Genomic DNA, 26,855 nt, shown 5'->3' with positions numbered 1-26,855 from the left:
GCAATACTGATACTGATATGCATCTGCGATGACTTACAAATTGTGTAATATTTGTGGTGTGAGCATGCTGACCAATTGCAGGCATTAAGGGTTCTGTTCTGTGGGCGACTTCTTGAATGAGAGCATTCGCATTATTCATCAACTGAAAATAATTCTGGTAAAAAAGAAGAAAATGCAGGCTGTCATGTGTTTACCAATATGCATGTGCATGTGCAATATAGCATTGTTGTTCCTGCAGCTCTGCGTATGTGGGACCACAGTAAAAAGTGAGTGATGCGCTTTGTTTTAGGGAGCAGACGGACCAGTCGGGCCGAGAGGACAGCCGGGCGAACCTGTGAGTCATGCACACGTCCACACATCCTGCCTCCGTCGCTCTGCCCCTCCCCGTCTGCCCTAGGGCTGATTAGCTGGGACTCCGGCTCCATTCGGGGGCTCTGCGGGTGAGCTGGATCTCCGCAGGGGTCCGCCTCTCTAAAGGCGCCCCTCTCGTGCTGCCAGGGCCACGGGAGCGAGACGGAGATGGATGGTGCGGAAGATTGGCAAACGGGGGGGGGGGGATGAGATCCTGGCTTGTATGATTATATTTCCATATCAATCACCTCCCCGGAGATCACAGATGTGGCCCTGGAACAGGTGGCTTGGCTGGCTTGCAGTGGACCACGCACGTGCCAGCAGCTGCGTGTGCCCCCCCCCGCACCCCACCCACCTCACCCACCTCACCCAGCCCCCACTGCCTCACAAATGCATGCACACTTAGACTGATGCGAGAACACAAACACAGTTGCACACATACATGATGACACTTTGGCAGGCATGCGGGTACACCAGTGCACCAGCAAGGGTGTATGCACAACGCGCGCACATGCACGTTGGCAGGGAGTGTTTCCGTGTGCGAGCCTAAATGCTTAAATTAATCTTTCTCTACAGATTCTGACTGTTGCATTGTGGTCATTTTCAGGGGGCCAGGGGACTTGTGGGGCCTAAAGGGCCACACGGACCACCCGGACCGCCTGTAAGTTAGCAAGTCATTGATTCCTATGCAAATCGATTCACATAGGTCAAAGGTCACACAGTAAAGAAAGCTGCATCAGCAAACTACTGCTGTCTAACTCAGCATGCAGTGGAAAAGACACAAATTGATTGCTTGTTACTCATGTCCAATACTGCATAAGATCATAAGAGCTACATATTTTGGAGTGTTGTACGTTATTCTCAAAGCACCTTAAGATGAAGGTGGTCAAGTGAGGTGTGTCCACTAGGTGGAGCTCATGAGCAGCTGTAGCCCAGGGCCAAGCAGACCTGCACATTTCTCAAAAGCCCTGCTACAAGCAGGGGGTCAGTCTATTTTCTGCCTGAGTGCTCACTAATGACAGATTTCTCTGAGATCCTTCTATTTGTCCCAGATGGATGAAAAAAAACCAACAACTTAAAAACGCAGCTTTAAAAATGTCCCGGTTTGAAAGCTGTTGTTTTTCAGCCAACGCATATCTAGTTCACGTACAGAATTTGACTCTCTCTTGTTGCCATTTTCTCATAGGGCATTCAAGGTGTGGATGGAGTTCAGGGACTCAAGGGAAACCAGGTAGGTCTCTGGGGGGACGTTCAAGGCAATAAATGTGAAGGGCCATTACCCAATTAAATCTAGTGGCAATGTTGATATTACAGGCAGATGAAGGCATGAAGGTACTGCCATCGTCCCTTCATGCTCTGTGATACTGAAAAGCAGGAGGATCTCTCTGTGATACTTTAAATGGGTGGTGGTGGGGGGGGTGTTTCAATTAATACACACATTATTATAAGAAACATGCTGACTCCCATGTTTTGCTATTTAAAGGGCCCGCCAGGAGAGCCGGGTCCCCCGGGACAACAGGGAAACCCAGGCATCCAGGTACGTGTGTCTCCCTGCCGCCCAGACCAGGCACGCAACCACTCACCATACCATGCTCCTAATCCTGGCAATGTTCCACTCTCGTCACAGGGATTCCCGGGTCCTCAGGGTCCCATTGGCCTGCCTGGAGAAAAGGTAAGACACCCTCGAGCACGTCTCTGTTAACACAGCCAGAATTGACCTCTGGTGCGCACCAGGCGGATCGGCTCAGACCTCCCACTGCGTCCCACCTAGGGGGCTTCCCGCTGCGTCCCGACGGGCAGCAGTGGGAGAGGCCCCGCTCGGAGCCAGAGGTGCTGATGCAGCCCCAGCCGCAGAAAAAAAGGAGAAAAGATTAAAGCCGCCGATTCCAGTAACAAACTTGGAAAGGTGGTATTATAAGGCTTAGGTCTGGTGATTTGAATCAGAGGGCACTTTAGTATTGTAGCTTGTAGGTTAATGGTGTGTGAGAATGTGTGTGTGTGTGTGTGTGTGTGTGTATAATGTGGTTTCTATCAACGATAATGACACTGATGGCATCAGTTATCACAAACAAATGTCTCCTTTAACCACAATGGCTGTGGTCCATGTAAGATCCCCTGCAGTGCAAGCCATAATTGTACTGCACGTTTTCACTAATATTCACGAGTGATGCAATGCCTAGATCACTAGCTGCTATTTTTCTACATGGCAGAGGGAGGGTGTAAACAGATTTGGCCACAAGTGTTTTTGGTGAGAAACGAGAATCTAAACAAATGAGGCGAATGAGCCACTTTAGTTTGCACATTACAAAGCTGCTTCAACAAGGGACAGAAAGGTCACGTAGACAGAACTGTGCCATGTGGGATATACACAAAGGCAGTGAAGGTCGGTCTGTGTCTGCTTTGCCCGGAGAAGCCACCTGACCGGTACAGGTTCTATTCGACTCCCTGACCAGAGATTCCTCTGTTTCTCTCTTTCAACACAGGGACCCCAGGGGCATATTGGGATGCAGGGGCTTGCTGGGATAGATGGACCTCCAGTAAGTACATCTGATTCTTACACTAACTGCTGCATGTGGGTTTCACGTGCGCTCATCCATGTAGCTGATTTCATTAGCTCCTCATGTTCCGTGCACAAGCTGCATACCAGAGCAGACGGTAGAGATGGGGGCATTAGCTGAGGGGGCACCAGCGTGGACGGTAGAGATGGGGGCATTAGCTGAGGGGGCACTAGTGCGGTTAGTAGAGATGGGGGCATTAGCTGAGGGGGCACTAGTGCGGTTAGTAGAGATGGGAGCATTAGCTGAGGGGGCACCAGCGTGGACGGTAGAGATGGGGGCATTAGCTGAGGGGGCACCAGCATGGACGATAGAGATGGGGGCATTAGCTGAGGGGGCACCAGCATGGACGATAGAGATGGGGGCATTAGCTGAGGGGGCACCAGCACGGACGGTACAGATGGGGGCATTAGCTGAGGGGGCACTAGTGCGGTTAGTAGAGATGGGGGCATTAGCTGAGGGGGGACTAGTGCGGTTAGTAGAGATGGGGGCATTAGTTGAGGGGGCACTAGTGCGGTTAGTAGAGATGGGGGCATTAGCTGAGGGGGCACCAGCGTGGACGGTAGAGATGGGGGCATTAGCTGAGGGGGCACCAGCGTGGACGGTAGAGATGGGGGCATTAGCTGAGGGGGCACCAGCGTGGACGGTAGAGATGGGGGCATTATTTGGGCCCAGGCAGTGGCTCGTTAGCTGTTCAAGGGAAACAGAATGTGTTATAGTCAGTTTGCTGTTACTGTAACACCTGGTCATTCTGCTCACAGGGTCATCCAGGAAGAGAGGGACCCCCAGGAGAGAAGGGGCTCCAGGTGGGTTATACGCACACACACACACACACACACACACACACACACACACACACGCACACACACACACACACACACACACACACACACAGACACAAACACACGTGCGAGCGCACACACACACACACACACACACACACTCGTTCGCAATTACACAAGTATATGCATGAACTTGTACACATATGTGCTCATTTGCTCACATACACATACACACACACAGAGTCATTCACACACAGACACACACGAGGTTACCCATGCAGGAACATGCACTCTCACGCAGGCTGAATGTGGATGCGTTCCGGTCAGCTGCTACACTCCCTGAGATCACTCTGCTGAGGAAATGCACGGAGCCAAGATTTCATGCGGGGTGGGAAAGCGAAAGAGCATCCCGTAAACAGCTGCATGCTGTCCACACTGCTAAGCTTTAGCGCTTCCTGTGTGTGGGAACTCCCTTAAACACACACAGACACTCCCTTTCAGAATGTTCACTCTCTTTCACACGCACGGACACACCCATTCAGAACATTCACTCTCTTTCACACGCAAGGACACTCCCTTTCAGAATGTTCACTCTTTTTCACACGCACCGACACACCCATTAAGTACATCCACTCCCTTTCACACACACGGACACTCCCTTTAAATACATTCACTCTCACACGCACAGACACTCCCTTTCACACACACGGACACTACCTTTAAATACATTCACTCTCACACGCACAGACACTCCCTTTCACACACACGGACACTCCCTTTAAATACATTCACTCTCACACGCACAGACACTCCCTTTCACACACACGGACACTACCTTTAAATACATTCACTCTCACACGCACAGACACTCCCTTTCACACACACGGACACTCCCTTTAAATACATTCACTCTCACACGCACAGACACTCCCTTTCACACACACGGACACTCCCTTTAAATACATTCACTCTCACACGCACAGACACTCCCTTTCACACACACGGACACTACCTTTAAATACATTCACTCTCACACGCACAGACACTCCCTTTCACACACACGGACACTCCCTTTAAATACATTCACTCTCACACGCACAGACACTCCCTTTCACACACACGGACACTACCTTTAAATACATTCACTCTCACACGCACAGACACTCCCTTTCACACACACGGACACTCCCTTTAAATACATTCACTCTCACACGCACAGACACTCCCTTTCACACACACGGACACTACCTTTAAATACATTCACTCTCACACGCACAGACACTCCCTTTCACACACACGGACACTCCCTTTAAATACATTCACTCTCACACGCACAGACACTCCCTTTCACACACACGGACACTACCTTTAAATACATTCACTCTCACACGCACAGACACTCCCTTTCACACACACGGACACTCCCTTTAAATACATTCACTCTCACACGCACAGACACTCCCTTTCACACACACGGACACTACCTTTAAATACATTCACTCTCACACGCACAGACACTCCCTTTCACACACACGGACACTCCCTTTAAATACATTCACTCTCACACGCACAGACACTCCCTTTCACACACACGGACACTCCCTTTAAATACATTCACTCTCACACGCACAGACACTCCCTTTCATCACGTTCACTCTCTGCACATCTACGTTAGCTCGGCGCCAGCTGCCGTGGGCTGTATTGGTTCACTCACAGATGCTAAGTGTTACATGGCCAGTACACTTTCACTGCATGGGGCAGACACAACAGGGGTATTACGAGTGCCCACATTTAAATTATTTTTTTTTTTATTTTTAGGGGTTACCCGGAGCGCAAGGGCCCATCGGATACCCGGGGCCCCGCGGAGTGAAGGTGAGAGCAGCTCTCAGAGTTTGTTTTTTTCCTAGCGGCTGATTCAGCCCCGCCCCCGGAGACGGCGGACGTGTGGAATGACGGATGTTGGAGTGGTGCTGCTATGTGGCCGACTGTCAGCTGATGCGTCCGGGTAGAGAGCAATGCACTCTCAGGGGACACGTCCTGGCAGTGTGAGATGCAGTAGACGAACAGGAGAAATAATAACAAGACAGTTATGAAACAGTGTCCTGGGCATGTGTGTTTATGTGTGTCTGTGGGGGTGTATATAGAGTTTCTTAGCAGAATTAGACCACTTAAGGACTACAGTAGGAATCGTACATGGTTTCTGTGGCTTGTGCACTGTTTTGTATTATTCACACGGCATCTGTAAGTTTAGCCACCATTGCCTATTCTGTTTAGAAGGTTCTGGGTGTTTAGAAGTTTCTGTGTGTTTAGAAGGTTCTGTGTGTTAAGTAGGTTCTGTGTGTTTAGAAGGTTCTGTGTGTTAAGTAGGTTCTGTGTGTTAAGAAGGTTCTGTGTATTTAAAAGGTTCTGTGTGTTTAGAAGGTTCTGTGTGTTAAGTAGGTTCTGTGTGTTTAGAAGGTTCTGTGTGTTAAGTAGGTTCTGTGTGTTTAGAAGGTTCTGTGTGTTAAGTAGGTTCTGTGTGTTTAGAAGGTTCTGTGTGTTAAGTAGGTTCTGTGTGTTTAGAAGGTTCTGTGTGTTAAGTAGGTTCTGTGTGTTTAGAAGGTTCTGTGTGTTAAGTAGGTTCTGTGTGTTTAGAAGGTTCTGTGTGTTAAGAAGGTTCTGTGTATTTAAAAGGTTCTGTGTGTTAAGTAGGTTCTGTGTGTTTAGAAGGTTCTGTGTGTTAAGTAGGTTCTGTGTGTTTAGAAGGTTCTGTGTGTTAAGTAGGTTCTGTGTGTTTAGAAGGTTCTGTGTGTTAAGTAGGTTCTGTGTGTTTAGAAGGTTCTGTGTGTTAAGTAGGTTCTGTGTGTTTAGAAGGTTCTGTGTGTTAAGTAGGTTCTGTGTGTTTAGAAGGTTCTGTGACCATCGCTAACATTTTCTGGTCTTCTGCCACAGGGTGCTGAAGGGGTGAGGGGCCTCAAAGGAAGCAAAGGAGAGAAGGTAGAGGAAATGACTCTCGCTTACATATATGTGCGTGTACATGTATGGCTGCTATGTTTTCTTCAGAACTGGAGAACAAATCCTCATAGCGGACATAAGCTGTGGTGCTGATCGTGGCATTTCCAGATGAATAGTTTTTTGATAACAGTTGCTCATATTCTTAACCCCAAATAAAAATCTAAAAACCAGAAGTGGAGGCTCTGTATGTAGTATGATGAGAGACTGGCTGGCCGGTGAATGAGGGCCTCTCTGCTGTTTGTGTCAGGGTGAGGATGGCTTCCCGGGGTCCAAAGGTGATATGGGAGCTGAAGGAGACAGAGTAAGGGATTTATGGCCTTGCTTCAGACATCCTTGGTTCCTGTCAGCTGTCAAAAATTTTTCCTCCAAGATGCCATTCAAGTGTGTGTGTGTGTGTGTGTGCGTAGGGTGACATTGGACCTGCCGGACCCCGTGGTGAAGATGGACCTGAGGGGCCAAAGGGTCAGTTAGGACCACCCGGAGAGTCTGGATCTCTTGGTATCGCTGGAGAAAAGGTGGCAGTGGTCATTCCTACATTATGTCACATGCCTGGGTGTATTTTGTTAAACACGTTCTATATAAATCAGAGGTTTACCATTTGTAGTGACAATCTGGGTCACTGTTGAAGCAGGTTAAATGGATCAATTACCCCAATTTTTGCATCTCCTTCCTAGGGCAAACTAGGAGTGCCTGGTTTACCAGGCTACCCAGGGAGACAGGGACCGAAGGTATGTCACCAATCATGCTAAGCTGTGTGCAAAGCTCACAATCAGCTGATAGATTGTAGTACCATGAATTATGGGCGACGGAAATTCTTGGCACATTAATATTTCAATATTTCATTTATAGAAAGGGCGATAAATGGCTATTAAAGACATGGTTTTATTAATAGCTTATCAGAGACAACAATTAATGTTAGGTTTATTTATGGTAATGTGATTTCTGAGGTTAATTTGTGGTTAATTAAATGTAGAGATTGATTAATGAGCGGAATGCACTAATTGATTAGCTTCTGCACCCGCCTGCAGGGATCGGGCGGCTTTCCTGGAGTGGCGGGTGTGCCAGGAGAGAAAGGAAGGAGGGTGAGAGAGTGTTTCAGTCGACTCTTCCATGCACTTTTCCATATGGTGTGTGTGTGTGTGTGTGTGTGAGTGTGTGTGTGTGTGTGTGAGTGTGTGTGTGTGTGTGTGTGCGTGTGTGTGTGTGTGTGAGTGTGTGTGTGTGTGTGTGTGTGTGTGAGTGTGTGCGTGAGTGTGTGCGTGTGTGTGTGTGTGTGTGAGTGTGTGTGAGTGTGTGCGTGTGTGTGTGTGTGTGTGAGTGTGTGTGTGTGTGTGTATGTGTGTGTGTGTGAGTGTGTGTGTGTGTGTGTGAGTGTGTGTGTGTGTGTGTGTGTGTGTGTGTGTGAGTGTGTGTGTGTGTGTGTGTGTGTGTGTGAGTGTGTGTGTGAGTGTGTGTGTGTGTGAGTGTGTGTGTGAGTGTGTGTGTGTGTGTGTGTGTGTGTGTGTGTGTGTGTGTGTGAGTGTGTGTGTGTGTGTGTGTGTGAGTGTGTGTGTGTGTGTGTGTGTGTGTGTGTGTGTGAGTGTGTGTGTGAGTGTGTGTGTGTGTGAGTGTGTGTGTGTGTGTGTATGTGTGTGAGTGTGCTTATCCCTTTGTCTTCTTCCTTTACAGGGGCCTGCGGGTCCTCAAGGGGAAGCAGGTGAACGTGGCCCGAATGTAAGTATAAGAATCCCAAGCACCTTCTGTTCATGTGGGGTGCCCTTGCGTGATGGTGTTTCCGTGGCTACAGGGGTCACGAGGAGGCAGAGGAGCCAGGGGAGCAACAGGAGTGCCCGGTGCCAAGGTGAGTAGGCCAGCCATGTGAAAAAAAAGAACAAATAAATAAAACTAAAAGCCATTAAAAGGTGAGGGATAAAGTGGGCATGAAAAACACCGCTCTGGTGTTCCAACGAAAAAGGTCCAGAATACGCAATGTGCTTTGTTGTATTAAATATTCACTTGCCACTTCTTTTGTCCTGCTAGGGCTCCACTGGTCACGACGGCCCGCCAGGGCCCGTAGGAGACAAGGTACAACTTAAACTACAGATGAAAGGCATTTACACAATACCACAAACATATTCATACATCGCAACTGCAGAGTAACTGCAGAGTAACTGCAGAGTTCTAACACCAGTTTTTGGTTTTTCTTTAATGGTGCTGAGTTGGGCCTAGGGTTAGCCTGCACTGTGCTTTCGTTACGTTAACAGTGTAAACCTCAGTACACCACAAGGCTCTGGTTAGTACACACTGCCAACAAAACATCCAGCATTTCCTTTAAGTGCCTGTACGTAATATATCTTCACACTGCTGTGCTAATGAAGCTGTTTTCAGGTCAGTGCACCAGGGCACCGAAATGACCCACAATAACTCACATTCCCATACTGTTTTTCCCCACATTTCTGCTCTACTCTTGCAGGGACCTCAAGGACCGCAGGGCCGGAGCGGAGATCCAGGGGCCAAGGGACCGAATGTAAGCCTCATGCATTCATCACATGGGGGACGTTCTATGTAGGAACAAGAAGGTCTTGTGCTTTTTACATTGCAATCTATTGTTTGCCTTTTTTCCAAGGGCCCTCCAGGAAAAGATGGATTACCAGGTCACCCAGGCCAACGGGGGGAGCCGGTGAGTTAGATATCTTCAGAAAAGGCTAGGGTGAACTGATTATTAGCTATTTTTCCCCTGTAGTGCTTAATTCCTCCTGCTATAACTGGATGAATTTTGCTTTGATAAATTGTTGTGTAAATTCTGTAAATTCTGAGGCAGTTAGCTCCATGTCTGTTAACCCTTAAACACAAAATGACTCCATCTACTATTTGCTTTGCAAATGGGGTCAGAGGTAGGTGGCGCTAACTGTCCTATTTCTTCACACAGGGATTCCAAGGAAAAACTGGCCCACCGGGACCTACTGGAGTGGTCGGACCTCAGGTGGGTGTGCCGACAGCAGGGAATTTTTCCACAGTGTTTATCCACGGCCTCTAAGTGTTTCATGTTCCAGCTGAAGACAACTGTGTTGGATTGGAGCACTGGCTTTGTGTGGCCTGTTTCAGGGTAAAACTGGGGAGACGGGACCAGCTGGAGAAAGAGGTCACCCAGGACCCCCGGGGCCTCCTGGGGAGCAAGGTCTGCCTGGATCTGCGGGCAAAGAAGGCACAAAGGTTTGTGACTCCTACAGTGTCACCATCATCATCATTGTCTGGAAATGACATCATCGTTGTCAGGAAAGTTCAATAATCATGGTACATGTTTATAAACAAGGTATGTGACTGTTCATGTGCATCTGTTCAGTCAGTGTAGACCAGGCTGCTAGTCAGACTCTGGGTTTGGGTCAGTACAGAACAGACTGCCAGAGCAGTCAGCTTCCAGCGACACTGAATGCTGGTATGTGTGCTCTCTGGTTTCCAGGGTGATCAGGGGCTCACGGGTATTCCTGGGAAAAGCGGCCCTGCTGGTCAGCGCGGATTCAGGGGCAGCCGAGGCACGCCTGGCGCCACGGTAACACGCCCCGACCCCCGTCGGATTCCGTCTTTTCTGATCCCATTTTCTTTGTGGTGATGCTCTCCGGTCAAGCGTGGGCGATACCCCTCCTGCCTGGGTCACGTGCCTCACGTGGGAGTCTTGACAACGTGCCGTGTGCACACAGCTTCCTTGACATCGTCATTACAACCTGCAGCACTGTAGGTGCTTGATGAGAGCTCAACCGCTGCCCTTCCTCCAGTGATTCCTCGTGTCGCTCTTGTGTGCTCTCAGGGTGCTGCCGGTCTGAAGGGAGAGGAAGGACCAGTCGGACCTGCGGGAGCGACTGTAAGTGTGATTCATGGGACCATGAGGCGCGCAGTCACCTCCCTCGGTCGCCTGCAGCTGATATTTAAAACCTCGCCCGCTCGCGAGCGAACGACTCAGACGTACCGTGTCTCTCCGCAGGGCGCCACTGGGGAGAGGGGACCGCCTGGACAAGCGGGCGGCATCGGCCAGCCCGGGCGAACGGGAACAGTGGGCCCTCCTGGCTCGATGGGGGAGAAGGGTGAACCCGTAAGAACCTGAAAGGACCCCACGTGCCACTGTCTGACATGTGCTGACTGCAGTTCTTGGGAGGTGTTGACGTGACTCTCATGTACAGTCTGTGGCTGTCTGCAGGGGGGAAAGGGACTAACGGGCCCTGCCGGCCAGGATGGGGAGCAGGGGCCCGTGGGCTTACCCGGACCCGCTGGGCCGCACGGACCGCCTGGAGAGGACGGTGATAAGGTGCGTGCGGAACCCTCAGATTCCTACATTGACAAACGTTGCCGTCCTTTTTCTTTATGGTTGACCTCGGCTGATTTTGTGGGTGTTGTATTTGTTTCCAAAGGGAGAGACTGGAGGCCCAGGACAGAAAGGTAGCAAAGGAGATGAAGGAGAATCGGTATGACCTTCACCCGAGCGATTCATCAATTCTGAGAATAAGATCGTTTAATAGTGACTTTTGACAGAAAACGCATAAACCTTAAACTCGGTTATGGTGTGTTATTTCACAGGGACCTCCAGGACCAACCGGAATTCAGGGGCCCATTGGACATCCTGGCTTACCTGTATGTACATCCCTACATCTGACAACTCTGTCTGCCAGTCATTAGCTGATAAGCAATGTTAGTGGCTAATCCATGATATACACCAGCATCCACAGCGATGAACCCATCTGTCCACACCTGTACTGTTTTTGAGTAGCGGAGGTACTGGAGCTAATTACTCTCCCTCATCATCCCACCGTCCCACCACATATCCCACCATTTTATGTACATTATGTACATAAACAGAAAAGAAAAAATGATAGTGTGCTAGCTTTTTTAAATGGCCGGCTCCTCTCTCAGGGTATGGATGGTGAGCCGGGTCCCAGGGGCCAGCAGGGAATGTATGGGGCAAAGGGTGATGAAGGACCTCGGGGGTTTGTCGGTGCCACGGGGCCTGCAGGCCTCCAGGTAAAGCCATTCATCCACATCTCACCTGCAGTCTGAGAAACTTGCCATGAATCAGGAAACCCTAATGACTTCCATTGTAGCCTTACAGTTTACCTCTGTGTGGACAGGGAATGCCAGGACCCCCTGGGGAGAAGGGAGAGACTGGACATGTTGGCCCACTGGTAAAATAAACCTCAACCCTTCTCTTCTTTACTATCCTCTGTGGTTTGCCTCCGGTGTGCCTCACGTTCTCACACCGTGCCGTGAACGAGTGACCATGGCTTAGGGAGTGAGGCATCAGAGTAAATGTGGTCGAGTGTGTGTGTGTGTGTGTGTGTGTGTGAGACGCGTCCTTCGGATTGGAGAGTGACAGTCGGGAGAGAAAGAGAAGACAGAGGAAGATGGAACGAAGGAAGAAGGAATGAAGAGGAAGGAGCTTTCTGGAGGTGGAAGCATGATGCCAGGCGACGGGGACCGTGCGCTCCCATGGGTCCTGATGCCATGGGGATCCAGTCAGCTTGGTTAATGGCTCAGCGGGGCGATTCTCAGATTTCACCCGGAGAGAATGAGGGTGAAACGGTCCTCATTAAAATTCACTGAGAGAGAGCGAAGGGAGAGAATCAGGGGATTTGAGAGACAGAGAGGAGATGGAGAGAGAGAGAGAGAGAGAGAGAGAGAGAGAGAGTGAGCGAGTGAGAGAGCATTAGAGTAAAAAAGACAGTAAGGAAGGGAAGGAGGGGAAATGAGGTATGAGGTCATCTGTAATGGCCTGTCATCGCTGTGTCAGCAAGCAATGATGAGAAAAACCCTACTGTTCTGAGATCAGTGAAGGGAAGTGCTGATGATACAGGCAGACTGAGCAGGCTCGTGTGTGCGCGCGCGCGTGTGTGTGTGTGTGTGTGTGTGTGTGTGACGATTGTGTGGATAATGATGTGCTCCTGTAACAAAAGTGGTTGTTTTGTCCCTGTTTCCTCAGGGCCCTCCAGGACAGCACGGTCCTCATGGCCCCCCGGGACCCATCGGTGGTGAGGTAAGAGTCACACTGTCACCCAGCATGTGTGTGTGTGTGTGCGGCTAATGCCGTGGTTATCCCATGGCCAAGCCAGTAGTGGGTGGTTGGAGCTGTTTTAAGAATAATAACCCTGCCCTCCACTCTCACACAGATGGCTCCTAATGAGGGTATGTGTGCTTTACGGGCCCCTGCGCTAGGCTCCATCGGCCTCTGACGCTGGCCGACTGCCATACACTGCTAGTGAGCTCCGTGCTCCTCCTGTCCTCCCATCTCCTTCTCTTTCTCCTCACACACCCCCTGCACCTCCTGCACCTCCCCCTCTTGCCCTGGCCAGCAGATGATTTTTAGCCTTCAATTATTAACTAGTAGTGGGCCACGATCCCTGGCTCATGAGTTATATTTACTCTGCTATGAATGATTAAGGGCTATTAGATTATCATCCCAGAGAGGGAGAGTTAGATTTACTTCTGTTAATGGTGCCTCTCGATGTTCCCCACACGTTAATTATTAAACGCGGTGCGTGCGGCGCCGAGACAAGGCGGGACAAGGCGGGCCGAGGCAAGGCGAGGCGGCCGCGGGCGCTGTGCTGGGAGAGGATGGGTTTCCGCGCTCGAGCCTGGCGTGCCGTGGACTGTTGTAGAAGTGGAGTGTGTGAGCAGGTGGGCAGGCGATTAGGGCATGAGTGGGAATGAAACTGGGCACACAGGGACCCGCCGTCCACTCAGACAGGGTCAGGCTCCAGGGACCAGGGTCAGGCTCCAGGGTCAGCGGCTGTGTGAGTGCTCACCTCTGCTTAGCCTCAGGTTCCAAAAACAGGAAACGGGCCCAGCACTGGCAGAAGGCAGGGCTTTGGCTTCACATAATCCGGTTTTATGTACAAAGAGAAAGCATGTGGTTTGGCATTTCAAATTCAGTTTCAAGTTTAAATGAATATGAACGAGGTGGGTTGTGCGGGGAGGTTGTGTGTCGAGGTGGGGTGGGGCGGGGGGTGCGTAGTTGCATGCCAAGTGCCTTAAAGTCACTGTGGGTCTTCCTGTGTTCATAGGGTGCTCAGGGCCTGCCTGGTGGAGTGGGCCAACCTGGCTTAGTGGGTGAAAAGGTAGGCATCGAAAAACACGATACAGTTTGCTTAAGGGCGTGAAATGAAGGTCGGCTGGCTGCTTGCTCTCTGAAATGCGAAGTGACTCGGCATGATCGATGTTGCATTTATGTGCATGCATGTTCCTCTCTCTCACTTGCTTTCTGAACCAAGGGGGAAGATGGAGAGGCAGGCAGTCCAGGCATCGTGGGAGAAACGGGCTCCCCTGTGAGTTTCCACCTCCTCTTTAGTGCTGTGGGTCTTTAGTCCCCCGAGTTTGGTGGCTAACCTCCCCGTTGGCTCCTATTTTCAGGGCAAGAAAGGGGATGTGGGTGAGAAGGGCGATACGGGTGTGCCCGGGGCCGCGGGACCCCCAGGTGTGCGGGGCCAGCCGGGAGAGGACGGCCCCAAAGGAAACCTGGTGAGTGGGATCGATTCTCCCCAGGAATTCAGGGACGCTCTGCTGCGACAGTTCTCTGTCACTAGAGTTCTCTGTCCCCCCAATCACTAGCTGTTCTTCTGCGATACTCCTCAGGGATTGCTTTCGCCACAGAGGCCTTGGGAACACGAATACAAACCTGTTTCTCGCTACTTTGAGCCTCTTTTTTCTGGAGATCTGATTCAGAGTGAATTGACGGCACTCAGTTCTAGCTATGTTAATGAGTGTGGGACAGCAATCAGCGTTCTAACACATTCTGTCCCTTACAGGGTCCCCTTGGATTTCCTGGAGACCAAGGACCCCAGGGAGATCCAGGGACAAACGTGAGTCCCATCACCGGCTACCATCACGGATAAATGATGATATTTTACTGTTGTATGTCTTTATTTATAGTGCGCTGTCAGTGTATTATATGCCACTATAACTGTCACATAAAGGGCATTGATGGTGGACCAGGAGTGAAGGGAGATATTGGGAAGCCTGGGAACGTTGTAAGTAATCACACATGTCATGCCAGTACACATACATGTGATATAAAGGTATTATGGTACAACTCTCACCCACTATATTCCTCTTGCTTGTACAGGGACCACCAGGGGCCTCTGGGGAACCAGGACCTCCGGGGCCACCAGGACGGAGGGTGCGTTCTTCTTCATCGTCTTTTTCTTAGCCCCTTTATGTAAAAACTGCGACCGCCATCTTGCTTTCCTCGTTTGACAGGGTCATGTGGGCATGCCCGGTAAAGAAGGGAAACAGGGGAAAAAGGGGTCAAAGGTGAGGATTTTCTCTCTTTTTATGGTTGTGTGGTATGGTGCTGTTATCAGGCCATCTTCCTTTTCTGTCACGGGTGACTGAAGGCTCCGTTACTCACCACAGGGCACCCCAGGGACAGAGGGTCCGATTGGGAAGAGAGGGCCCGTGGGACCCCAGGGACAGCCTGGACAGCCTGGTCCAGAGGGCTTGCGTGGAATCCCAGGCTCTGCGGTGAGTTTCCCTGCGCATGCCATGATGGATGTGTCTGAAAAAAAAAAAAAAAAAACAGACAAGATGCAGACAAACCCAAACTATGGATAGATGTACCTGCTAATCGATGTGTGTTTAGTTGCTCAATCTCTTTCCATACGCAGGGGGAACAGGGCTTAAACGGGCCCCCTGGACAGACGGGCCCGCCGGGGCCTATGGTAAGCACTCCAGCATATCCCACTCTCATTGACCCGCCCGATTGAATTATGCTGCAGAAAATTCAGGCTCGCTGCCAAAGCAGACTTCCCCTTTAATCGTCCTTTGCTTTGGCAGGGACCTGCTGGACTGCCGGGACTGAAAGGAGATCCAGGCCAGAAGGGAGAGAAGGTGAGAGACCCAGAATGGGTCATCCGGCAGGATGAGTAATGCTCGCACCTTTGGGCACGACCCTTGCACATATGCATGGCAAATTGTGCTGAACATACCATGAACATGCCCCGTGCAGCAGCCTTTAGGGCTGACTGTCAGCCCATTGCCCATCAGCCCACTGTCCTCCAGCACTCACCCTGCTGAAAAAATTGCACTCCCTAGGGTCACGTAGGCCTGATTGGACTCATTGGACCTCCGGGGGACTTCGGTGAGAAAGGAGACAGAGGGTTGCCTGGCAATCAGGGAATACCTGGACCCAAAGGAGACCCGGTGCGTATGGCATATAGCATGCAGTATATAGCCTATCATCACAGAATAACTCGCTGATGCACTGATGCAGCATTTTGTAGACTTCAGACACAATGTTAGCGCTCATTGCTTTACATCATACATTTTTTTCTGTACGGCACACAGGGTGTGGGCGGGCTGCTTGGTCCCTTGGGCCCCCCTGGACCTCCAGGACTGTCTGTGAGTACTGACTCCCTGCACCACAATCCGACACCACTCATACTTTGCACATGTCACCACTTCCAGGGCGTCTCCTGCCTCGCCTTCTGTCTCGGCTCACGCTCTCACACTCCTTCCCCGCTCTTTCTACCCCCAACAGGGCGCGATGGGAGAAAAAGGATCTAAAGGAGAACAGGTCTGTAGTTTTTTTTCTCTGTGATCACTATATTTTCATTCCTGTCCTCATGCCTGTTCAAGATACACATCAATTTTCCTCTCTCTGTCACACTGGCAATCTCTTGCTCACTCTTATTCTCCTTCATTCTTTTTTCTCACTTACTCCATTTCTCTCTCTCTCCTGCACTCCTGATATCGCTCCCTGCAGTGTTTTTTTGTATCTTTCTTTCCCTGATTCATGTGTTAGCAGTGCAGTAGTGTCTCTGTTTCTGTTTCTCCCCCTGTCTGTCTGTTTTTCTCTCTCTCTGCATGTCTCTCTCTCTGTTTTTCTGTGTGTGTGTCTCTCTCTCTCTCCATGTCTCTCTCTCTCTCTGTGTGGCTTTGGGTCTGTAGTTGTACTATGCCGTAACAGTCATGACATGACTGAGGAGTAGCGTCGGGCACCTGACAGCAGCCCTGTCACTCAACCCTGGCTAATCCTGCTGAGACAGACACAGGCTAAGCCTCTGGTTTGGGTGGGAGGGGAGTTTGGGGGCGGAGCGATAGTTGAATCAGAATTCACCTCCTTGCTCTCTCCAACACAGGGACCAATCGGCCCAAAAGGAGACCCAGGACGGTCCGGCCCACCAGGACCACCTGTAAGCTCCCTAAGCCCTTCCAGAACCTTCTCAATGTCAACACTATCAAAAGTCGAAATGGCATCATCACAGAGCCCTGAATGCTGAAGAAAGGCATCAGATGATACGTGACATTTAACATCTCCATACAGTTAAAGAACATCATAGGTTATGATGTTTGTAAACAGCTGCGCAAGAGGTGTACAGAGTAAATAAGTCAAGGAACATTCTACATCTAAATGTGATGACATCTCGCATAGCTTCAGCAACTGTCCTTCCATTTTAACTGTCCTTCCATCCTTACCGCTCCTCTCCCAGGGTTCTCCGGCTACTATGATCGAACCGCTCCCCATCCGCGAGGGCCGCAGGAAGCGAAGGAGGCATTCGGGCCAGACCCACGGGGAAGAGGCCACAAGGGAGGAGCAGGATGAGGAGGCACAGCTGAACGTGGAGGACATGCTACAGGCGGACGAACCCCTGGAAGACGCCCAGGGCATGGAAGAGGTGTTCGCTTCGCTCAACTCCATGAAGACGGAGGTGGAGCTGATGAGGAGGCCACTGGGCACGTTCGAGAGCCCTGCGCGCACCTGCAAGGAGCTGAGGATTTGCCGGCCTAACTACCATGATGGTACGAGCTGCATCCGATGCCAGGCGACTGCACGTTTCGAACACCTGGCCACCACACAGAGAGGTTCCCTGACCTGGGTGTAAACAGACACCCAGCACACTGCTAAACAGGTCATCCAAAGATCTAATATGAGTCACTATTATGCTACATTAGATGCAGGCTAAGTAATGGACCCCTGACTACTCACCAATAAATGCTTAACAGATAATCTATGCACTTGCAAGTATTGCACACCACAAAGAATACATAAGAATATATCCCACTAATGATATATCCTAACGATCCCACTTTTACTTGTAATTCGATAAAAAATTCTGAACTACAGAGAACTGAACAGTTATGTAAATCGAAATATTTAGCAGTGTCACCATGCCGCTCACCTCTTTAGGCGAATACTGGATCGACCCAAATCAGGGCAGCCACAGAGACTCCATCAAGGTGTTTTGCAACTTCACCGCAGGCGGAGAGACCTGCCTGCACCCTGACAAACGGTTTGAGACGGTGAGTACCCCGGAAAGCGCCCGCGCACATGGCTCTAACCCTCGCCCCTGTCAGCCTGGGGTGCGGCCAGCCTTGAAGAGCACGCACCATCTGATCCGTCTGTGTTTATCACTCAACCCAGGTGAAGCCAGCAGCCTGGAACCGGGAGAAACCGGGCACGTGGTACAGCCAGTACAGGAGGGGCAAACAGGTACCATTTTACTGTTTTCTAGCCCCCTTCCAAATCCTCCGTTTACCACATGGTCGGCCAGGCATCAGTTCAACGATGCCCTTGTCAAAGACCTTTCAGTTAACCTGGATGGGCTGGTGGTCAGTGAATCCTTTTATTGCACCCTGTGCTGTTGACACTGTGGACAGTGTTATGTTTATGATAGATGGCTATTGTAGCTTAACTAGAGTAATGGGCTATTGGATCTGTTAATCTTAGAAAGTTAGTCATTACGTGATATGTTGTTGAGGGGAGAAACAGAAAGCTGAAGCCTGCTGCACAGTGCTCTGGCTGATACAAATAGCTCACTGCCAGCCCCTCTTTGTGTAAAATAAAGAAATACAGGACTAAATTAAGGACTAAAAATAAGAAACAAAGGAGTAAATCATGCATGCATTCCTGATGGAGGAATTAGTATGTGGCCCTGCCCATAAGCCCCCGTCTGGAACCCTCGTGAGTGTGCACGAGAGCGCTCTGCCACACTGCACGCCCCGGGCTGGAACCCTCGTGAGTGTGCACGAGAGCGCTCTGCCACACTGCACGCCCCGGGCTGGAACCCTCGTGAGTCTGCACGAGAGCGCTCTGCCACACTGCACGCCCCAGGCTGGAACCCTCGTGAGTGTGCACGAGAGTGCTCTGCCACACCCAGATCGTTAAAGAGCAGTTCAGAATGGCAGTGGGGGTTTGCCTCACTGTGAGACCATTCATACAACTTAACATATGTGACCTTGTCACAGAGATTGGCATAGACAGATGCCATGCCGCTTGAGAATAGAAGATTCTCTCTCTCTCTCTCTCTCTCTCTCTGTAGTATAGATCAGAAGCACTCAGTTGGGTTCACTGAAGGCTATAGAGTCTACATCATTTTGTTCTCACCCTGCATGTAGCCACACGTTTTCACTAATGAGTTCTCCTCCTCACTGAAGAAGAGAATGTGATTAGTGGAACTTGCCATGGTGTAGAATTGAAACAAATAAGTGTAAACACCACTGCCCTTGACTGCGACCTGTGGCGTCTAGTCTGAATCAATAACAAGAAATAAAACAAAAGCAGCTAGAAGGTCCCAAATATAGACTCTCTCTCTCTCTGTCTCTCTCTCTCTCTCTCTCTCTCTCTCTCTCTCTCTCTCTCTCTCTCTCTCTCTCTCTCTCTCTCTCTCTCTCTCTCTCTCTCTCTCTCTCTCTCTCTCTCTCTCTCTCTCTCTCTCTCTCTCTCGGGTAGAGCTGCTAAGCCTGTGCAGGTTCCTGGGAACATTCCAGTTCTCCTTCAACCCACATGGACACCTGACTCTCACATTGCACGTTTTCACCGTTGCAATATTGCACGTTTCTCGATGTTTCTCAGCATGAAAGATGCTGGAAGTTCGGACCATGTATTCGTTAGCTCACCTGCTAGAGTGCTGATGCGCACCACGTGATCAGCACATATAACTCCCGTGCTTTATCAACTACGCATGTTGCCTGTCGCTCAGCATATTCAGTTTAAAGGACAATTTTCTTCCTTGTTTTATTATAATTTTCTTTTAAATGTAAAATGTAAAAAATATTGTTAAAGTTTCAAATCGCACTAGTCATTCTCTCAGTTGACAGTTCATATATGAAATCTAATGCCGAGTTCAGGCTACATAATTTTAGCCCTGATTTCCCACTCGCAGAAAGGTTTTGCAGGTCGCCGAGTAAAACCTCAGATCATAACCAAACCAGCATTCGCTTGAGGCTCGAAAATCGTCTCTGTATGTGTCAATTGATCAAAGACGCGATCGGAGACGCACGCAGAGTCCCGCGTGTTAAATATCTGGACCTGTCAGCGAGTCAAAATCCTGTACTGTGAAAGTGTTATGACTGGTAGTGAATGCAGTGTCGAGCTGCAGCCCATGGGATCGCAGGCATGAGCAGAAACCCCGGGGGGACGGCTTGATTGTTTACTAAAAAAAGTAAAGATATTACTTTAAAGGGAAAACGACGGCAATCCGTCTCGCGCAAGGCATCGTGTCGTTTCCCTGTGTGACGAAACGTAGTCTCGAGACCAGACAGACTCGTCGGACGGTGAATGCGTGTGATCGCCCGTCCTTGCTAAGTCATGTAGTGTGCAGACCACAACGACCTCAGGATTCCCGGTTACAAATTGTCTAGTGTGAGCAGTACAATGATATGACGAAAGTCATACAGTGCGGCGTGATCTGCAGAAACAGCCCGTTGTGAAATCACTGTTTCTCTGATGTCACGAGAAAACTCGTTTACATATCTCCGCCTATTCAGCCTACAGCAGTTTAGCCCCGCCCACTTACATTGCCGTTCTCGGGCAAGTTTCAGCTCTAAATGCGTTTTGGATGAGGCGCAGCACAAGGCAGCCAATAAGAACAAAACGTATTTTGCTTATATCCGTCTTAAAGGCGCAGTAACAGCAGCCTAAGGAATAAAGACAGGTTGGAAAAAGGTGTAAAAAGGAATTATGTTATGTAACATAAAGCCAGATAAATAAAACAAAAGACTGTAGGACATGGGCCCTTAAAGTGACCATTTATCATGTTCAAGGCCCTTCGTGCTCTTCTTCCTGGTCCAGTTATTATTGCGAGTGTCTGCATCCTTATATCTCACTCCCTTCAGTGCTCATTCTGCATACACACGGCGGTCCTCAGTGGTCATGCCCTTGAACATCTCCAGCCCAGCCTCTCTGGGACAGCTCTTCTATTTCGTTCTTCAGATCTCAGTTCATCTTCACTTCTCGCAAAGTTTTTCCCCCTCCTCTCTAAATCTTCCTTGCCTTTTTTGGTAACATACCTAATAAAATTATCTTGGGTGTCTGGAAAACACTGTATATGATGATGATGAAGATGACGATGATGATGATGTGTGCGGTTTTCGGTTTCTCCTGGCTGTAGTTCTCCTACACGGATGCCGACGGCCTTCCCATGCCTGTGGTCCAGATGACCTTCCTCAAGCTCCTGAGCGCCACGGCCCGCCAGACGTTCACCTACGTGTGCCACAACTCGGCCGGCTGGTATGACGCCGCTGCCGGCAGCTACCACCATGCCGTTCGCTTCCGCGCCGCCAACGACGAGGAGATGAAGCTCGCCACAGCGCCCTTCATCTCATCGCTGCACGACGGCTGCCAGGTGAGCAGAGCGGAGGCCTGGACCACGGCCTGGACAGCAGTCCGGATCATCATGGGAACGCTCTTAAAGGGGTGCCGGCCAGAATGCTAATGGCGCGAGCAGTAAATGAAACCCAGTGAGAACGCTTCGCAGGAACTCATTTGCAAAATGCCACATGGTGTTAGTAATTATCATGTAGTAGTGGCCATGGTAGCAAGTCCTTTGTGCACAGGGAAAAAATCAGAGATTTCTATAAAAAAATCAGAATTTCTATAAATACGATCGCATTTATTTGAGATTTGGTTGTCTCATGATACACTGCATGGGGAAGTGATCGTTTGTGTGATCCTAAAGGCCATTCTGGCATCTTGTAAAGCCTTTGTGTTTTGGGGAGAACAATTTATTACTGGTTTTTAAAACAAAAATCACACCAGGTTCTCAATGTTTTAACTGTTTCATTAGATACTGGCACACAAACGGTAATGTGAACTCACTAGCACTGTGTGTTTGCACAAAGCAGAGGAACTGCAGAGAGAGAGAGAGAGATAGAGAGGAGGAGAGAGAGAAAGAGAGAGAAAAAGACAAGGATGGGGAGGAAAGAAAAAGAGAGAGAGCGGGAGAGAGAGAAAAGACAGGGTTAGAGAAGAAGAGAGGGGGATAGAGAGAAGGAGACAGAGAAGGAGAGGGGAAAAGAGGAGACAGTGAGAGAAAATGACCAGATCACCCAATTATTCCCCGACTCAGGGAAGCTGAGAAGTTGAAAACTATCAGATCATTTTGGAGCTAAAACACTACAGAATGAGCAAACATCAGAGCAGGCCAGTGTGACAGAAGCTCAGAGGAGACATAAGCCTCTGGAGCCGGTTTTTGCTCACCGGGGTCTCGCTGTGTGTTTTCTAGACGCGCAAAGGCCAGGAGAGCACGGTGCTGGAGATCGATTCCCCGCGATCGGAGCTGCTCCCCATCATGGACGTCGCCGCCTCAGACTTTGGGAACAGCAACCAGAAGTTTGGGTTCCAGATTGGACCTGTCTGTTTCCATGGCTAGCTGGGGCACGCCGCCACACTGGGGGATTCACCATCCAAACGAGCGCGGACTCTGCCTTCGCCACGCACGATGTTTATTTATGTATGTAATGTGCCTGTGGCGGGGGGGAGGGGGCGATAGGTGGGCGTGGCTTTTTAAAAAAGCGACTTCGAGATGTGCAAAAGAACGTTGCGCCGTTTGATGGTCGCGAGAGAACTAAATCCACAGAGATTCCGGCAAGCCCTCCTGCGAGAACGGAGCACATTTATCAGAGGGAAATTGTCCATGCTGACATTTAATTTGATTTCATTTCTTCCCCCTCATCTCCTCTGCTCACCTAAGATGTGAATTATGTGGTGTGACTGGCTAGAATTAATAGACTCCACTTGAAACTCACACTGAAAGGCCGACGCATCACCTTCTGTTTGGCATCTTGCCTGTCAACCTACGTGTACAGACCGCTCAGACCAAGGTGCAACTTTGGGCTTTATCGTCTGTGACATGTATTGCTTGTTTGTTTTGTGTGCTAGTAATGTTATTTTAAAGTAATTTGCTACTCGAGGGACCAGCTTAAGTGCCAGAGAGCCAATATTGAAGTTCTCTAATTTCCCTCACCCTCACCTCAGTGGGAGCCTACAAGAGCACAGTTATACCTCACAACAGCTCTGACAGGGACGTGCCGTTGGCTCCGGTTAATTGTTACTCAGTGCCTGTCATGCGTCGGACTCACGGTGCTGTCCATCTTTAATCAGCGAGTCCTCATAAACGGCATCAAGCACGGTTTGAATTCTGTGCCCCAGCAGAATGGGCAAGGGCTGAGTGGGCGGGGTAAGGTGTGACCGAGCGAGAACCCAGCGTCGCCCCGATATGCAGAATAGCCTCTTCACTTGTGTGCCGGCAACAGGCGGAATGGTGTGCTCGTCCTGCCCCACGGCCGGACATAAATTCCGTGTTACGGGTTCTGATTTCATCCTGGGTTAGTGAAAGCTTTAGTATCTGCGGTTTTACTGAGTGGTGTGCTGAAATTCTCTGTGCCTTGTGATGTGTTTGCATCAAGCATGGTAGGACTTCTGAAAAATCCCATAAGAGCTTTACAGTGAAGACAATGTAGCAACATTAACGCATCCCTTTAAATTCCCTACATGTAAATTAGTTTTACTTCTCATCCTGGTCCTGTACCTTGGTGCTTGGTGTTCATTTGGATGTTTTTTTTTGTTTTGTGTTCAAATATCGTCTCTCTCTCATTCTTTTGTCCTGTTGTTAAATTTATCTTTACGTTCTGCTGTGGTGCTACAGAAAAAAAAAGTCATTACTTTTCATTTGCCTCCTCCTGAGACGGGGCTGGACGGAGGAGGGAGATGGAGTGGATGGTGAGACCCAGCACTAGTGCACAGATCTCCATAAATGCGGCCACTGATCACTCATACTGCACAGACACCCACAGGCGTGCTGCCGTGATCTACAGCTCTACCATCCTGCGCCTTATCCAGTAGCTGTGCGGTGTAATTGTGGCACAGGGGGAGTGTAACTCCTGATGCTCTTAACGAACCACTCAAAATGTTTTGCTCCATCTCCCACTTCCTGTCCTCTTTTATGTACACTATCTGTGGTATTAATTTTTATATATTGTACAGTTGTTAAAAAGTAATAATAATCTGCTTCCTGGATGGGAAAAAAAAAAAGTGTAATTCTGGGGAAAAAAAATGATGAGCGCATTAAAAAAAAGACTGTAATATCGTACATTATGGTGAGAGACACGAGGATTTGACAGGATCCGGGAGGCTGAGGTGCCTTAAAGGCTGCAGCCAGGCCATGTCTCATTATCCACTCTCACTTTGCTCCTCGTTTTCTCTCCCTGCGTGCGTCTCTGTCTCATGCTCTCTAACCTCCTTCAGCTTTTCCAGTCTGGCTCTCTCTCTCCTTCTCTGGCTTTCTCTCTCTTTCTCTTGCTCTCTCTCTTTCTCTTGCTCTCTCTCTCTTTTCTGCACTTGTAATCAACATTACTTCCCACCTCGCTGATGTAATCAACTCTGATTCACTCCCCAGTTCATTTATTTCAATTAACTTTTGTTTCCATCCCCAGGAGTGCAACCAAGGATAGGGAGTCAGACATACTGCATGGCTGGTGTGTGTGTGTGTGTGTGTCTGTGTGTCTCTGTGTGTGTGTATGTATGTGTGAATAATGAAATGGCTCTGTATTAGAAAGTGAGCCAAGGAGAATGAGCCATATCTGTGGAGGAACATGAGGAACTAGAGCATGGAATTAGGCATCTCTCTCCTTCTCTTCCTCTCTCCTGACTCGGGTCTCCTGCCCAGTCCTGACTCCTGTCACTTTCTGACCACAATTATACTGAACCAGAACAAATCCTTACGGAAATCAAGATAAAAACTGCGACTCATCCCAGTCTTGACATGGAATATTCTGAAGTTATGTAGTAGACAATGTAATTGGGGGAAATAAAAGACCCAATCACTTAAATACCACCTGTGGTGTCGGTTTTGAGTTGTTTCCTTGTGGTTATGTACATCTCTCTCTATCCCATTGTCTGTCTGTCTGTCTGTCTCTCTCTCTGTCTCTCTCTCTCTCTCACTACCTTTCCCTGACTTAACAGGACCAACATTAGACATGTTGGGGAGTAGCAGAACTAAACAGAAAAACCCACACGTCCGTTCTACACATCAGTCAAAGGAGCCTTAGGTCATGGCGTTTTCTCTCTCGCTCCTTGCAGGTTGGCTTTGGAGAGAGCCATGCCATTTGTCTCTACTGGGACTTCTCCACTGGGTTGGCACTGCTGGGAAGAATGGCTGTATTTTCTACACTTTTGGCTTCCTTCGGCTCAATCAAATTTCAGCTTGAGCTTAAGCCCTGGGCTCAGAAAGGTCTTGCTGCATGGCAGGGATGGAATAGAAATGAGGTCCAGATGCGCACGCCTTGGGCAAGTTGATCCGAGTGTGTGATCTCCCTCCTGGGTATCCGAAAACCAGTGGCACCACAAATTAGCCGGGAGCTGTCCACTGCTCCAGGTGCTCTCGGCTCATTCCCAAGTCATAGTTAGTGTAGCGCGCAGGTGCTAGTCTAATCTGAGCCATCCGCCCAAGCTATTGAATCCACCTCCTTGGTAGTGTTGTAGTCTTCCTCCACACCAGACTCTGCTCTGTAAGGGTTTGGGGACGTCATGGGTGAATCAAAGCTGCTTGAGTAAGGTAAACATGGAGGTGTAAGCCTGTTTTTAATTGACACACCTCTTGTGATCTGTGCAGTAAGTGCAAAAACAAGAGACAACGTACTCCAGTCTTGACTGTTGCTGCAAAACACATGCAAGTTTCTTTGTCTCTACGCACCCCTAGGCAGTATGTGCACGCAACAGTGATTCTAACCGTGAGAAACAGGTGGATGCAACTCACTTATTAATACAAGATGAGAGAAAAAGAGAGAGAGAATATCTGAGCCGGGTTTATGCATGGACAGAAGAATCTCACTGGCCTTCACCTGCCTAAACAGTTCTTTTGTGTCTCTAAAAGCTACACGCGTATCAATAACAATTAGGATTTCTTTTTCTTTAATCAGTAGTAGTGACATATAAGCCATAGACGCAGGCCAGCAATGTTTATTAGTAACTGTTATCCCAATAAACTCACCATGAAGCTCATTAAAATCACTCATCATTCATTAATTTGTGTAGTATATGTAGACGAATTTACAATTAGGAATTTTATTGCGTGTGTACCAAAGTGCACACGAGAACAGTATAAACTCACTAGACTCATCGCGGGCTGATTTCACATGAGCTCTTCTGAAAAGAGACCACACCTATTATCGAAAAAAAATAAGTGAGCATTTTCTCATTAGTGTTCCTACGTGTGTTCTCACCAACCGGGAAGCTCCGCTGACTTTCGTTAGTGTTACATTGACGACAGAAAGAAACAGGTGGATGCAACTGACTTATTAATATGAGATGAGAGAGAGAGAGAGAGAGAGAGAGAGAGAGAGAAAACAAAGTAATTCAAGGTCCATCTAAATTCATTATCAATACAGCAAACACTGACTTAGCTGAGAAAGAGAAGAGGTGCTGAAAAATGGAATTAGTGAGCCAGCAGCTCCGTGTCGCGGACAGCACCGCTGTCAGGGAGAGTGTCGAATTATTATCTCTGAGACGAGGGGGCCTCGTACTTGGGTCAGTCGGCTGGCCGTGTACCGTCTGTTCGAGCTCTCGCAGCCTGGCGTCGGTGTGTCACTCTCACTTAATTTAGTCCTCGGGAGCAACGTCTCGGAGCACAGTAATCATGTGGCTCGCTTTAACTAGGGGAACGAAAACGGCGCACGCATCACTCAGACCAATTTAAAACATGGAGACAGCATGTTCATAAAGGCATCACACGGCAGCTCGCTGATTACGACCACGCGTTTGTACCCTGGCCCTGGAACAAATGGCCAGAATTGGTCATCAGTGATCTGTCTCTCCCCCCCCCCCCCCCTCTGTTTTTCATTCCTTCCTCCTTCTTCACTCCTGTCGATTGAACAACTCTAAAACATGGAGGAAACATGATAGAAACCTTGGCAGAAAGCGCGATCGATCTGCCAGACC

General features: G+C 49.3%; 1 protein-coding gene across 5 annotated transcripts in view; it reads left to right on the top strand.

Moving 5' to 3' along the window:
• Positions 1–24,753, top strand: part of col5a3a (collagen, type V, alpha 3a) — a 56,233-nt gene extending 31,480 nt beyond the window's left edge. For all 5 annotated transcript variants that reach the window (XM_081716441.1, XM_035525797.2, XM_081716442.1 and 2 more), the window contains 48 exons: positions 290–334; positions 959–1,012; positions 1,538–1,582; positions 1,835–1,888; positions 1,979–2,023; positions 2,835–2,888; positions 3,668–3,712; positions 5,507–5,560; positions 6,620–6,664; positions 6,930–6,983; positions 7,090–7,197; positions 7,357–7,410; positions 7,711–7,764; positions 8,351–8,395; positions 8,469–8,522; positions 8,702–8,746; positions 9,135–9,188; positions 9,288–9,341; positions 9,591–9,644; positions 9,767–9,874; positions 10,122–10,211; positions 10,467–10,520; positions 10,641–10,748; positions 10,854–10,961; positions 11,065–11,118; positions 11,231–11,284; positions 11,564–11,671; positions 11,779–11,832; positions 12,627–12,680; positions 13,708–13,761; positions 13,915–13,968; positions 14,054–14,161; positions 14,449–14,502; positions 14,617–14,670; positions 14,766–14,819; positions 14,900–14,953; positions 15,056–15,163; positions 15,307–15,360; positions 15,476–15,529; positions 15,734–15,841; positions 15,986–16,039; positions 16,179–16,214; positions 16,780–16,833; positions 17,131–17,440; positions 17,829–17,941; positions 18,063–18,131; positions 21,031–21,264; positions 22,144–24,753. In XM_081716441.1, coding sequence (XP_081572567.1) covers positions 290–334; positions 959–1,012; positions 1,538–1,582; positions 1,835–1,888; positions 1,979–2,023; positions 2,835–2,888; positions 3,668–3,712; positions 5,507–5,560; positions 6,620–6,664; positions 6,930–6,983; positions 7,090–7,197; positions 7,357–7,410; positions 7,711–7,764; positions 8,351–8,395; positions 8,469–8,522; positions 8,702–8,746; positions 9,135–9,188; positions 9,288–9,341; positions 9,591–9,644; positions 9,767–9,874; positions 10,122–10,211; positions 10,467–10,520; positions 10,641–10,748; positions 10,854–10,961; positions 11,065–11,118; positions 11,231–11,284; positions 11,564–11,671; positions 11,779–11,832; positions 12,627–12,680; positions 13,708–13,761; positions 13,915–13,968; positions 14,054–14,161; positions 14,449–14,502; positions 14,617–14,670; positions 14,766–14,819; positions 14,900–14,953; positions 15,056–15,163; positions 15,307–15,360; positions 15,476–15,529; positions 15,734–15,841; positions 15,986–16,039; positions 16,179–16,214; positions 16,780–16,833; positions 17,131–17,440; positions 17,829–17,941; positions 18,063–18,131; positions 21,031–21,264; positions 22,144–22,290 — 3,582 coding nt within the window. In that variant the 3' untranslated portion in view covers positions 22,291–24,753. The remainder of the gene's footprint in view (positions 1–289; positions 335–958; positions 1,013–1,537; positions 1,583–1,834; positions 1,889–1,978; positions 2,024–2,834; positions 2,889–3,667; positions 3,713–5,506; positions 5,561–6,619; positions 6,665–6,929; positions 6,984–7,089; positions 7,198–7,356; positions 7,411–7,710; positions 7,765–8,350; positions 8,396–8,468; positions 8,523–8,701; positions 8,747–9,134; positions 9,189–9,287; positions 9,342–9,590; positions 9,645–9,766; positions 9,875–10,121; positions 10,212–10,466; positions 10,521–10,640; positions 10,749–10,853; positions 10,962–11,064; positions 11,119–11,230; positions 11,285–11,563; positions 11,672–11,778; positions 11,833–12,626; positions 12,681–13,707; positions 13,762–13,914; positions 13,969–14,053; positions 14,162–14,448; positions 14,503–14,616; positions 14,671–14,765; positions 14,820–14,899; positions 14,954–15,055; positions 15,164–15,306; positions 15,361–15,475; positions 15,530–15,733; positions 15,842–15,985; positions 16,040–16,178; positions 16,215–16,779; positions 16,834–17,130; positions 17,441–17,828; positions 17,942–18,062; positions 18,132–21,030; positions 21,265–22,143) is intronic.
• The last annotated feature ends 2,102 nt before the right edge of the window (positions 24,754–26,855 follow it).

This window comes from Electrophorus electricus, chromosome 6, assembly GCF_041902795.1.
Source record: "Electrophorus electricus isolate QZ-2024a chromosome 6, ASM4190279v1, whole genome shotgun sequence".
NCBI lineage: Eukaryota > Metazoa > Chordata > Actinopteri > Gymnotiformes > Gymnotidae > Electrophorus > Electrophorus electricus.
Note: the sequence above shows the minus strand (reverse complement) of the source record. Positions and strands in the feature narration are given on the sequence as shown.